This window comes from Mesitornis unicolor, unplaced genomic scaffold, assembly GCF_000695765.1.
Source record: "Mesitornis unicolor isolate BGI_N332 unplaced genomic scaffold, ASM69576v1 scaffold55134, whole genome shotgun sequence".
NCBI classification, from domain to species: Eukaryota; Metazoa; Chordata; class Aves; order Mesitornithiformes; family Mesitornithidae; genus Mesitornis; species Mesitornis unicolor.
The window spans coordinates 1-14723 of record NW_010180544.1 but is presented as its reverse complement, the minus strand read 5'-3'; the positions used below and the strand labels follow the sequence as shown (position 1 = coordinate 14723).

At 39.7% G+C, this 14723-nt stretch overlaps 1 protein-coding gene across 1 annotated transcript; it reads right to left on the bottom strand.

The window, feature by feature from the left end:
• Nucleotides 1-3096: 3096 nt before the first annotated feature.
• LOC104535182 (chromosome unknown open reading frame, human C16orf72) lies at nucleotides 3097-14601 on the bottom strand (the record flags this gene model as incomplete). The annotated part of the gene is made up of 3 exons (XM_010183090.1): nucleotides 3097-4721; nucleotides 10192-10467; nucleotides 14521-14601. Coding segments are annotated over 3 exons (602 nt in total), but the record flags the coding sequence as incomplete, so codon positions are not given.
• Between the last annotated feature and the right edge of the window lie 122 nt (nucleotides 14602-14723).

Here is a 14723-nt window from a genome sequence, read left to right as displayed (position 1 = left end):
CTCATGGTCATCCTGCTGTTCACCAGCACCCTGGGTCCTTTCCAGCCACTCATCCCCAAGCCTGTAGCGCTGCATGGGGTTATTGTGACCAAAGTGCAGGACCCAGCACTTGGCCTTGTTGAACCTCACACAGTTGGCCTCAGCCCATTGATTCAGCCTATCCAGGTCCCTCTGCAGAGCCTTCCTCCCCTCAGGCAGACCAACACTCCCTCCCAACTCAGTGTCATCTGCAAACTTGCTGAGGGAGCACTCAATCCCCTCATCCAGATCATTGATAAAGATGTTAAACAGGACTGGTCCCAGAACAGAGCCCTGGGGAACACCACTTGTGACTGGTCACAACTCGATTTAGCTCCATTCTCCACAGCTCTCTGTGCTCGGCCATCCAGCCAGTTTTTGACCCAGCAAAGCATGTGTCCATCCAAGCCATTCCCAGCAGCTTCTCCAGGAGGATGCTGTGGGAGACGGTGTCGCAGGTCACCTCGTCATAAAAGGAGATAAGATCAGTCAAGGCTTTGGAGCCAGGCAGTTACTGACAAGCACCAGTGCCTTCCTCATGACCTCCAATAGCCAGAGGCTCTGGAACCAGCAAGCCCCAGGGCCCTGTGGCTACCCCAGACAACCACATCAGCCCCAGCTCAGTGGAACCAGTCAGGTGGGCATTCCTTATTGCTGCCAAAGTGGTACTAGAGCTCTAGGCTAGCATCTGAAGGATGCTGTTTTATTAGAAATCATTTAAGAATACTTCTCAAATCCTAGGATTGAAAAAACCATTACCATTAATTAAAAAAATACATTTTTAACTTAAATGCCCCAATGTAATAAAGGTTCCTTCACAATGAAATTCAGAGACCTGCTGATAGAGCAAGTGGAAAACATTGCACAGGTTCAGAGACACCCACATAAAGCAGAAGAGCTGCTAATTAAAGCACCTAATTTCACTTAAGCCCAAAGAGTCCTCTGCAAGAGGCTGCAAACCTCCACTACTGAAGTCACTACTACTTACCTTTCTAAAGAAGTTTTAAGTGGCATAGATTTAAGATGCTTTTCTTAAATATCAGTGATGTTAAACTCTGCAGAAGAGCATCCTGTACACATACAATATGCTCCTAGTCTGAGTATCTTCATTAGTCCACAGAAGACAGAAAGGAAAGCCTAAGCATGGCAAGACTGCACAACTACCATTAACTGCACTCCTAAATAAAAATCCTACTCTGCAGAGCCAAATAAGCCTGTCACCTAACACTAACCATATCTTCTGAGGGTTCATTGGTGACTGTATTATCCAGAAACTTAAATAACTACAAAGCAGCCTGATGTTGTATTTATTTCCTTTTTATTAGGTTTATTATGACTTAGAGTTTCTATTACTCCAGCTGGGTAAACCACATTTGAGAGTAAGTTTAACTGCAGGACTTCAGTTTCAGCCAAAATCATTTTTGCATTACTTTATTGTAATATAGATTTCAATTTAACATTTAAAACTTACTTCATTAATAAGCAAGCCAAGCTCAGTAGCTTCAGTGCAGGATGTACTTTATGTAACTTGCCACACATTCGTGTTAGATTTGATGTACATGAGAGACCCGTCAGTTATACGATTCATAGGAGAAAGCAAAAGTAAGCACCATTTTTACCAAGCTACACAGTTCTCAATTCGGTGTTTCTTACAGGAAATCAACTTGCTTCTGGCTCCCAGAGCTACAGTTCAGGTAATAGCCAAAAGCTATATCCAGAACATTAAATATTCTACGCTGGCACAAGAAATAGTCTTCAAAGCAATAAGTACTGGACCTTTTTTTATTTATTTTTTGTAAGAGACAACCTGTTCTTCTTCTGTTTACCAGGTGAATACATGCATTTTTGATCATTCTGGCAGAGGTTAACAAAGAGCAAACAACATTTGGGGCTGAACAAAAAAAATCAAAAAGTCGCCAAATACTTAAAGTACAAGCAAAAAAAACCATTAATGCAACCAGTTTAATATCTAAGCCTGCTTCCTTTCAAAGAAAAAATGGCACAAATTAAGTAAGAAGCCTGACAAATTTTGGTTTAGGTGGTACTAGATGGAATTAACACTTCAAAGCATTAACAGGATTTATTTCACTGCAAGGAAGGGGAGAAATAGTTTGAACAGGCTCTGTGTATTTGGGCTAGACCAGCAGCACTGTTACAGTTCAAGCCATATATGCAGAACTGATACCAATAGGATGTTACCTTTACCACACGTAATAGTAAAGTGTGTTAGAAGTTGCAGAGCATGAGCATCGTAGTTGTACAAGCCAGTTAATGAGTGAACAGAAGAGCTGAAGAATGGTTCTCATACATCCTCTCTTTTCAGGACTCCAGATTTTAATTCTGGAACAAAAAAAAAATCCCTCCGTGACAGCCTAATAAATATGAACAGGTCTATTTAGATACCATCTTCAAAATCTTTGTTGAAAATGCAGTCTCCAAATGAAAACTAGCTTTACGCAGTATTAATATTTTACATAAAATAAGTCTTATGAACCATGACCAGCAGTAACTGAAATTAATGTATACTGTGTCTTCAGGTGATGTGCAAGTTCAGCTGTGTAACACAGGTGGGGGCTGTTGAACAGTTTTTACCATTTTGCTTTGGAGAGTTCTTACACTTGTCCCACAAACTACAGAAATTTTAGCTACAGTATTGTGCAACTGTTGACATCTTCAATAGCTCTTCAAAGAAATCGGATGGAAGCACCACAAAGCAAGGAAACTGTGCTCTTAGTAAAGAGCCTTGAATTCTGAACACATTGCTGTCTCACCTTGACTACAGAACACCAATGAGAGGACATCAGGGTAAAATGGAGCAAAACTACAGTGAAGCCTGCTTCAAACAGGGAAGGTAGCATGAAAAAGATCTGACTCTACAAGCACATATGTAAGTCTTGAAGAGCTGTGTCTTAACAGGGAGCTCAAGGTGCCTTAACTTAGCTAGAACACCACAATTTTTTTAAGGATTGTGAATCTACCACAGCTGCATTTCATCCAAGAATCAGCCTATGCTTCCAGTTAAAGCATGCATACCACCTCTAAACACCCTTTCCCAACTTGCAGGTTTAGAGCTCTTTGTTTTCTTATTCCTGGTGTATTATCCCCTTCCTAGGCAGAGATTTAGAGGCCCTAGAAGTCAGAGCTCTCCACCAAAGATTTGCTGCATCTACATGCACAAACAGTCAAGACACTCTTTGAGACCATCACATATCATTCCCCACTCAAACAGATTTGCAGTAGATCAGTCTTGATCTCTGGTTCAGTTTTAATTATGCTTAAGTTATGGCAGCCAGAGTTCAATCCTATGAATGCAAGCTCAACATAAAAAGAAAGTCATTTATCCTTTTTAAATCATCCAGAGCTTTATGATCAACTTCCAGTTTTAAATTATTTTCTTAGCACTTCACAGAACTGCATGTCACTCTGTCCTGAAGGACATGGCATCACACAGAATCTTGTTTAAGTTAGTCCAAGTTTCCACAGGTGACCAGAAGTCTTACTTGTTAGAACATACTCCTTTTCCAACTGTTCCCCCTCATTCCCTCTCCTCCCACCCCTCCCCAGCAATGGGCAATTACTCCACAAGAAATGTAAAATGGGGTATGGGTGTACACAAAACCTACCCTTCACTAATACTGAACAGAAAAGACTATTTTTCCAATTACAGGACATCTTTCTCTAAATTTAGGTCAGCACTGGTGCTGTCTGCACTGGGTAAGATTACCACGAGGATAATACCAATAAGTACATATATTTTCTCAAACTGGTTTAAAAGTCTATGAAGTTAATCGGGGAGAAGTTTAATATTGCTACTTCAGAGCACTAAAACACACAAAGTGAATCCAAGAAAGATCCTTGTATTGAGTCAATATTAAGTATTAATTGCATGACCATCATAGCACCTCTTTACATTATCACAGTCACCAGAATTATCAACTGCTTTTAAAACTAAGAGGGTACAGTCCAATATTTATAACTTGCACACTGTTACTATATAGAAACTAGGTGCATGGTACAGTGCTGCAAAAACGGAAGCCTGCAGTTTTGACAAAGACGCAGTTGTAGACAATTTCAGTCAAACTGGCAATACTGTTTAATATTCAACACAGCAGGAAATAAAGGACAAAAAAAAGCATTCTGTAACCAAACAAACATCTGAAATTTCCTTTCCCTTTAAGAATACAAGTAAGGTCACTTTTAGCCTTGAACAGATACATGTTTGCCTATGATGATCTTGCTAACTACTACACAATATCTGATGTCCTCTGCTAAGAATATAGTTTAAGAAAGCTGCAGTTACAAGAGGCATCTAATGTAATATCTAAAACTTCCTTATGGCAATTATTGAATTTGTCTTAAACAGTGAATATGGAAAGATGGCCTCATGTTTCCTTTTCAATAGTACTCTGAGGATCAAGTGGCTTTCAAGCAGCATGGTGGGTTTGAAATTTTTGCAGTTTAGATCATTCTGTTGCGTTTATGAGTTGGTGAGTCTGTAAGGACATCGCCACACTGGGCTGAGGTACGCTTTCTAGTTCCACCATTGTCCAAGTGGAGTGCCATTTCTTCTGATATGAAAGTGTTCAAATCAACATCATGAAGTCCATTTCTCCTTCGACTAGCATTGGAGCCGCTGCTCACATGAGTAGGCGAGCCTGGAGTACTTGAGCGAACACTTATACTAGCCATTGCACCACTAAGACCTAGGGGAATAAAAAAAAGCATTAGGTCAAACAGCAAAGAAAGTTAACTTCCCACACATGGCAAAAGGAGTAACACTTATGGACTTCTAGTGATATGTTAAAGGCAAGCCATCCTATTATTTGTACCACACGTATTTCAAGTCCAGACCACACCTTCCCAGCTTTTAGTTCAGATATGAATCTGCCTATTACTAGAATTGTTCTTTATTACATTAAAAGTTGAGCTTACACACCAGACTAAGAGCACACTATGGCAAAGCTCCGCAAGCATGACATGCTATTCAAAATACATGTACAGACTATTCTAGATTGAATGCTTCAGACCAGACCAACAGTTACACAGAATGAAAAGCCCCCTACCAAGGGCTTTCCAGGTTGCCTTGATCTGGTCTTGTTTCAATGACCATCCCTGTCCCATTGCACCCCCTCAGCTGCCACAGTCCTGAAGAAAACTGCAGTACAACAGCAGATCTCAGACAGGTCTATACCACAGCTAGTGTTTAAATCAAAGTTATTTCATAGTTGCCACTAGTAGCCAACATGTCAGTATTACCAAAATTCAGAAGAGCAAATGAAAAATAAGCTAAACAATGAGAGTCCCCCAAAATCTGCTATTGGCAGATGTGATCCAAAACACTGTCAGAGGTAACCTGCAATCGCTTTGGTTTGTGTTCAGGTTATTAATAAAATGTTTAATTAAAACAGTTTACTTTTGGTAGAAACAAGGCTATAAACAAGAAAACCATGAGCCTCATACTACTGTCAACTTTTTTGCCTTCAGTACTGTTACTATTACAACTTTGCAAAAGCAGGACACTCCAAAACTTCAGTTCAGTAAGGGCTGGTACATGAAAGCCTAACAATTTTTCTCAATTTGTAATTCAGGCTACATCTGTAGATAAAGAGCTCAGAGGTAAGAAACATCTTTGCTATCATAATTCCTTCAAATCTGATTATTAGCAGCAAAGTACAAAACCATCTGCTGGCCCCAGAAATAAGCCACCAAAGCAAGAGTCACACAGAAAGATGAACAAAAGCAAAACAAGATCTACATCTGCCTGTTTTCTAGCAACAAGACCAGACAAATGTTAAGCTGTCCAGGAAGATAACAGTCTCTGTAACCTTCAAAATCTCAAGCTCTCACAGGTTCTCTTCTCCAGTCTTAAATACTCGACACCTTTGTCCAGCCATCGCACATCTTGTGAGTGCAGTCATTTAATACACAGCTTCACATACAGTCAAGTAGGCAGCCAGAAGTCACACACTGACAAGTAAAGCCTAACAAAGCCCTATCCATTAGCTGCTGATAGGCCAAACCAGCAGCTTCAGAGGCTCTGGGAAGACGGCTGTTTTAAAGACTACTTCAGTGACAAGACAATTCAGAGAAGGTTTGTTCCAGCACTCCCAGGATTAAGGTCAAACTGAAATGCAAAAAAATAGGAAAAGCAGTTCTGATACATCTACCAAAGAAAGTAAAGCTGCTAACTGGGTGACACAGGTGTACAAGCAAAAGGCCAATTCAGATACCACAACCTGGATAAACCACCAACGTGCAGAATTTGGGCAGGTAAATCACTTCACAATTCAAAGGCACCAGCAAGTTTAGTTTCAACTGGCACAACATACATTAGGAAAAACACCACATTAATTCGTCCTGTACGTTTAAACTGGAGAAAATTTAACAGCACACAGAAGATGACAACCTCAAATCCAAACTGACTGCAGAGATTCCCCTCCAATCACTATTCCAAGCGAAATTGCTCTGAACATGCATGTTCAGCATTATTACTTTCACTAAGTCAATTTACACCACTTAGTCATTTATTATACAGCCCCTGAGCAAGTGACCAATATGCTTATTCAGTTTTATCACGACATCTTTTCATCACACCTAGTGCCCAAGGAGACAAAGTATTTTAAATGAGCCTCAAAACTGACCTGTGATGTGAGAACAGTTTTCTGGCATCACTCAAGAACTGTATTTTTAAGTAGAGCCCTTTCAAGTAATAAGCATTTTTGAAATAGTAGATATAAATCAGAATTAAATGATGCATCTAAAATGCTGCAGCATATTCTAAAACAGACTGCCACGGTTTGCAAGCATTGCCTCAAGCAGGCATTGACTTTCCAATTTTTAGGCAATACTGAATCACTGTACATTTAAATATACAAAAAACCTTCAGTAGATAATCAAGTTAAAGTCTTCAATCAAACTTGGTGTCAAAGGCAGGAGAGTAGTTTTAAATTAGTTTCTACAAAGACAGGAGTACAAGGATACTGCATCACAAGAGGGACTTCTAGTTGCAGTTTAATCTCACATCCCATACAGGTGTTTAACACTGAACTAGTGAGTGACATTCTTTACTGAGCATGCTAACAGACCGAGTGATGATTTGGTGTCATTTACTGGCAGTTAACTGTATCACACAGCACTGCACATCAATCCAAGAAAGCAGAACTGTCAAACTAAACATTCAGATCACAGATGAGGACTGTATAATCAAGCTACTTGGAAAAATCAGAAAGAAAATTCAAGGCATGCACTGAAATATCAAGTTGCCACTTCATGGAAGCAACATCTTTGAAGAGTCCTGGTTTTTACTTGACAGAGAAAGCATCTTTGAGGATCTGAAACTGAACTGTGATCCACAAATAATTTTTTCTTGGGAAGCTGTTGTAATGCAAAGAGGAAGTCTCAGAAAACCCATTTATTGTGACTTCTTTTGAGTTTAAGTTTCCAGTGGACTCTGAGACCTCTTTCCAAAGCACTAAAGTAAGCAGTAACAGATACTAGACAGTAGTAAGATGACATGACTGTTAGCAACACCATTTCAAAACTCCAAATTTCTATATTGTGATTAACATGACCTAATCACAGGCACATCTGTTTTGCCTATACAGCAGGAGAGAGATGCAAACAGCTACAAGTGTCTTTACTACTCTCATGACCACCCCTCAAGTCTACCACAGGAGACACTTCTTTTATGAGAGGCCTTAAAGAAAAGACACATAGCTCCCTTTTTAAAACTTGACAGGATTGAAGAAGTGAAAAGCATATCTGAAATATTTTGCAGTACCAATTATATTCTCATCCCTGCCACATCTTTCAGTCAAGTCATCAACAATATGGCATTTCACAGCCCTCTGCTTCTATCTGAAGCTATATTCTAAAGCATTCAATAGAGAACAATTTGAAAAATTCCACTACAGAAAGAGCTGTGACCAACAGCAGCCCATCTATAACTAAGCACTCTCCAAAACTAACAAGTGATTAGAATGTTTGGCTAAAAAGTGTGTTTTATGGAGCATGAAAGAAGGTAAATAAAACTGTCAACTCAAAATCAGCAAGTTTACCAACACTGGCCTAAAACTGCTATGCCATTTTATCTGCACTATAACCATGTCCAAAATGAGCACGAGTTATTCAGGTCACTGCCACAACATGATATACTGGATACCTACTGCTCAGTATAGTAATAGTATTAGCTATTGTTTTCCAGAAGTTATAATCAGGAAGTATCAAAAAAGAACATTCACACTTAGACAAGTGTGACTAAAGCAGGAATTAGTTAATAGCCCCAGATAAACACAAAGTGACCTGAAGATCCTACATAGGTTTCAAAATCAAAATACAGTTGTGAGAAAGCCTTGTGATAGGAAAATAGTTTGCCAGATAGTTTAATCACAATTTATGTGAAATGAAATGCAGGAGAGATGTCAAGGAGGGGAGAAGCTGGAGGAACGCAGGCATTGTAGGCAACAACCTAAAACAGTTCTAAGGCCAAATACAAGCCTAGTCACTAGAGGATAAGCACAAAGCATCTGTGTCAGAGACCAGATTGAAACTGATATCAGGACAACCTAATCCAGAAGGTGACTGACATGTAATCTTGTCAGCCAGCTGATGAAGGGGAGGAGTGCATTTTGAGCCCCTGCACTGTCAGTAGAGCAGAGAACTTCCTATGGTCCACATGACCCTGTATGAGGTTATGAAATATGAAAGAAACTTTGTACTTCATGGTTCAGATTCCTATGACTTCCATAAACCACCTCTATACAGAGTAGATTCTAAGAAACACAAACAAGCCAGATTACCAATAAAAAAAAACCTCTGAGTTTAATCTGCTTGACAGCTCACTGCGCTCAAGTGAGCCTACCCAGCTTACTCGAGGGTGAGAGTATGCCTTCATAGTTAAAGACTACAGTTTCAGAACACAATTTGTTCAGAGGCCATTTATCACAACCTCAGGCAAGAGCCAGCTTCTACAGTCGTTCTCCTCATGAAATTAGCTTTACCTACTCAATATGCAATACTGATGTGCACAGAATTGTCTAGCCAGCTTCCAATATGAGCAAAAACTACATGACTGGGTGGAAGCATGCTCAATTTAAGGGGCAACAGCACAGCAAACACCACCAGAATTACACTGTCACCTAGACAGTAACAGTGTCTGGCTTATGTATCTTGAAAAACCACTACAGCACAAGAGAAGCAAAAACTGCATTTTCAGGAATCCACTCATCTAATTAACACATTAATTCCACCCCCCCCTTCAAGAATATTGAGATAGCAAAAATTTCATTGAAGTTGCACAGGGTATACTTCTAGATAACTTGGTTTTTTCACTTCTAGAACAGTCTACTAACACTTCAAGACATCTGCCACCCTTTAGAATTCTAGACAGCATAAAACACATGTGAACTGATTCATTTCTCCTCAGGATCAATTTAAAACATTCTTTATCACTTGCTAAGTAACAATCCAAAGCAAAATAAGCTAATTCATACTTGAAAAAGAGAAAGGACAGCCCACCATCATTGCTGGTGACTGCAAGGAATGAAGTTTGGTATAACACTGGAAGGCATTTAACACTGAAAGTGAACTGGAACCAAGTTCTCAGCAGGACTCAATTATTGCAATGATGTGCAAGCACAGTAGCCTTTCCAGGGTACTCCAAACAGAATGCTAAACCATATTACCCAGTGTTTAACAACAGAAGTATAGGGTGAGGTAAGGTACCCCAGACATCAAAGTTTCAGGCGTTAAATTCCCTCCCTAACCTTGCAGAAAACCGCTAGTTATTTTCTACTAGTCAAATCTTAATATTCAACTCATTGCTAGCATAGTGTTATCTTCCAAGAGTTCAGGAGAATGTCAAGTCTCCTCATGCTTCAAAAACATGATCCTAAGTTGATACCTAACTGCTGAGTTCACACCTGTAGAATATTGTAGATTCAAACCTCATTTTTATACAACACCTTTTCCTCATTCACAATATTTGACTACACAACTTTTTAGTAGCTGCATGCCTTATATATGCAAAAACTCCTTTAGAGAATTAAGGAGACATCTTCAGCTGGAAGATCAGGTACATGACATATTATAGCACCAACAATGGCCAAGAGCCAGACATGTTTTAAGAACCCCCACCCAATTTTAACCAAGTAATACTGAAAAAATTACTGTTACCGTGCAGAGCTATGGCTTCACGGAAGGGTTGCAAATCAGTCTCTACAGATGAGCTAGTTTCTGTTGAAGTAGCTCGGTTAGGGGATACTACAGTCAGTCTTGGGGGAGCTTTAGAATTTCTTGGAGGAGGAACTTTTCCACATAGGAAGCTGATCAAGTCTTCTCTACGAATAGTTCTTCTGCGTTTTTTAACCCAAGCTAACACATCCTTATTCCGACGCTGATAGCCAATCTGAATTCCTAAATCAAAGCTTCGCTGATGGGCATCCACACTCTCTGCAAGAAGACAGAAAAAAGTTCTCAGTAAGTGTTACAGATGGAGCAATGTATAGTATGGCACATCACTGCTACAGCTTCCTGTCAACCATGGGAAAGAAGTGTACATTCTGCATGTTATTGTACCACAGTACCAAGTTAGCTGTAATGAATTAGCTAGCACTGAAGAGGAGTCATATGAAACCTAAAGAGAGTATTAGCTAAAAGTTCCACCCACTTTACAAGTCAAAAAGTCAACAGCAATTCAAGCACCACCTAAATAGCATTTACTGTACTTCAAGTCAACACTACAGCACTGTTTACAAAACCATATCGCACTAATATTAAAAACATTGAGCTTGTCAGCCTGACAAGGGGACTTAAATCAACAGACAATGCACTTCAAGAGACACTCTCAAAGTGCATCAGTACAGTCAAGAAACCCCACAAAAACAAAAGGTGTAAATGCTTTTGATTCTGATGGGTAAGAGGCTTTCAGCAAACTCAGATTTCCTCAGAGTCCTTCTAGTTTCATCCAAATTTCAATTGCAGAGGCAATTCACAGGAGACCAGTTTTGAAACTAGTTAGAACACAAGTGTTCCCAACGCCTTTCAATTAGGCAACATACCATTTACAAAGAAAGTAAAAAAAATTTCCTTCCGTATTTAAGATCCCATTGCAAATTTTATATACAAAAGCTTTAAGCACATTATTTGCAATTAATCCTACTAAAAAATACAATTTCATTCTCCACTGCTGTAATTGGTCACCCGTGCACATCAGTTATAACTGCGCCTCCACAAAGTACTCTTAAATGCCTTATATTGCATTGCTTTCAAACTTCAGTAAGCACATTCCTGCCTCCTAGCTCAAGTAGGAGTAAATTTTAGACAACAGTAACAGGTAGGATAAACCATATTGACTACACAATTATGCTCACCTTGTTTGTGACAGATTTGTTATCAGAGCTTTGCTAACAGCTATTTCAGTTTTAGGAAGATCACTGCTATGCTAGCTCTTGCTCCATTAAAAGACTTCAGCATATCCACTCCAACTTCATTTTCTTGATTTCCATATTTGGGTTTTTTTTAAATCTGGCAGTCCTAATTAAAACACCTTTTTATATTCTTGCTTTACTAATGAAGTCCAATATAAGAGCCATTTGTCCACAACATTAAATTTAAGAAGAACTGTCCAAGATATTGACTTGCAGGTAAAGTGACATACATCAAATCTGGTTCTCACACAAAAATAAAAGAATAATCACTATTAAATGCTATTCCTAGATCTATATTCTATGGTACCACTGCATGGTCCACAAAAGACAGCACTAAAATCTACACTATCAGCAAGCAGCACTCCAGATATAAAACCACCCACCAAAACAACAAAAACACCTCAAACTCCTCATAGCTAAAGCTCAGGGCTTTCAGAATGTAAGCTACGTGGGCTCACATACAGTACATGTAACATGTTAGTTACTTTTATGGACTCAAGACTGTTTTGCCTACACAGCTCTGTAATCAAAAGGCCAGAAGATTCACAAATGCTAATTCCTGTGAAAGCAATGGCAACATGACAACTATTCCCCCAGCCATTTTATACACCACAGCAGCCAAGGCTCACAAGCAAAAGCAACCCAGACACTTTGGAGCTAGTTTGGAAACTGACAACATTCCTTTAATCACTTCCTGAAACACCACGAGAAAGTCCTCCTGAGAGGTGAGCAGTCCCACTCTGTGCCAATAACCTGCTTCCCTTGTGTACAGGAATGCTTTACAAAGGACTAACTAGGAACTAGTTATGAGATCAAGCACACTGACTGCTGGTGTAGCCCAGACAAATTTCAAGCACCATTACCCTGAGAAAGATTAGATTTTATTGTAAAAGCTACAACTACGTTGTTTACAAGGTCAAGCCGACAAAATATATGCAGTCAACTTGCATACATCCTGAAATTACTAAGTCAAAACATAACATCAAACAACATACAGTTTTGTTTAGAGGTTTTTTGGGTTTTTGTTTTTAATAAAAATAAGGTGAAGTGTAGGCTCAGACACCTTATTCTAATACATGTCAAAGACTTTCTACAGTGGCTTTGAGTTCTAAATTCTATTACATTACAAGTCATACCTTTACTTCTTCAGTACAATCTGGAAGATAATAAAGTGATTTTACATGAGGCCTCTATCACCAGCACCATTCAGAAACTCATGATCTAAGACCCTCACTGTGCAGTGTGGTATTGAACTTCTAACCTATCTTCAGAAAAAAATGCCGGCATTCAAGACATCACAGCATTCTCCTTATGCACTGTTCCTCACGTATCCCTTGTTAAAAGATTTTTGATGCCCCAAGACTCCAGACATTTATCAGATCAGAAGCCAGCTGACAGAGCAAGGGACAGTTCGTGGTGTTCAGTTTACCACATCAAGTATTTCTCCAATGTTTTGACAGAGTCCTCCAAAACACAAACATCACCAAGTATGTGATAAACAACAGGAGATTTTTAAAGAGTCACATATGGAAGGCAAATTCACATTAAGAGACCCCAACTTGCCTGGTATGCCAGTGCCTAAATGGTTCTACCTGTCTTCAGCACATTTCTGCCCACTTGGAAGTTAGTTTAAAGTTGAAAGATACCAGCCCTGAATAACAGATGTACTTCAGCACTTCTTAAAGATCTACTTTAAGGAAAGATTTGTTTCAGGTGCTGCTGTTTGAAGTATTATTACATTACACCTGACTAAAGGCAGCTTCCTACTTCACTTCTTTCCCTGATCACCACATACTCTTCTGCTAGTAACATTATTGCAGAAAATGCTGCTTATAGCACAGGTAATCAAGTTATTTAACCAAAAATAAACAGCCTAAGTTTTTGTAGTAAAGTAAGGAAGAGCAATGCCATTTGTAAAAACAAGACTAATTACTCTAGACAACACGACCTGCTGCTACACTGGCACCATGCTCCAGTGACTAGCATCCACATTCTAGTGACCCACTCTCTCAGGCCAGCACCTACCCTGTTATGATGTGCTGCCCCTTTACATGTCCACATCTGTCAGAAATCTGTTCAGCCATGACAAACAGGTTACTAAGTTCGACTGCTTAAAGCAAATTCAAAATGGGAAAACTGGAGACAAGTGAAAGAACATGTGGGTAAAACTACAGACAGTGTTGTACAGACCAAGAAAAAACCAAACACTGCACATCTACAAGGTCAGAAAAAAACAACAGTTTGGAACTTCAAAGTTCTTTCCATTCCTTCCTTGCAATGGAAGGCAGTAACAAGAATTACACTGTGCCAATCTAAGCCTCCAGTGATATGGACATAATCTTGTACAGTCTTTTAAACAAAGTAGAAACCACCGAATTATTCTTCTGCGGAGAAGAATTCTTGTGACAACCCAAAGAACAGCAGAGTTCAGAAACAGATCCTGACACACCAAGACACACAGTAAAACAGCACAAAAGCACAGCCACATGCAGAGTAGACTCTTATCAAAGTTCTGGCTAGCACTGCTTTCTTACAGCCATCTTGGACACAGCCATAATGACATTCTAGTGCTTAAAATAAACCGAGAGGCTTACTTAAGAAGCCTCACTGTCACAAGATGATAAAATTTTCTGTCACATAACATCTATGCAGAATTTTACAAACACTAAACCAAATCTATGCTTCACTGCAAAGGTACATGTACTATACAGATATCAAAACATGTAATATACCATGAAATACACAAAATGCAGGAAATTTAAATACTGTTTAACAAGCTATTGCACTCTTCCCTTGAATTCATGAGAGTGACCCACATATCAAAACCACCTTTTTTCAAGGGTCTTTAAGTAAAACAGCTTTTAGATTATTAGTCACCAACATGAGACAACAGAAAAGATTCAGCTACAGTCAGCTAAAGTGGCCCAGGGAAAACTTGCAAGATTCAGGAAGCAGTCTCGGGTTAGATTTTATCAGGGTGAATAAGAGACATTAACAGGCCCTGCTGATGAGTAAGCCGGGCAGCAGGCAGAGTGGGGCGGGCTGCCTGGGCAGCATGGGGGGGGCAGCCCCTTACCTTTGTAGAGGTTGGTGACCGCAGTGGCAGCGTTCTGGAAGGGGACCCAGAGGGAGAGCCCCGGCTGCTGGCACACCCGGTCTGCAGGGAGGGAAGGACACACGCTGTTTATTTTGGAGTCACCAACTACGAACGGCCATGTTAGGTTTCGCCATTTTGTTCCACCTTCCAAAGGCAACTCGGGATCAGGGCCGACAGGGGTG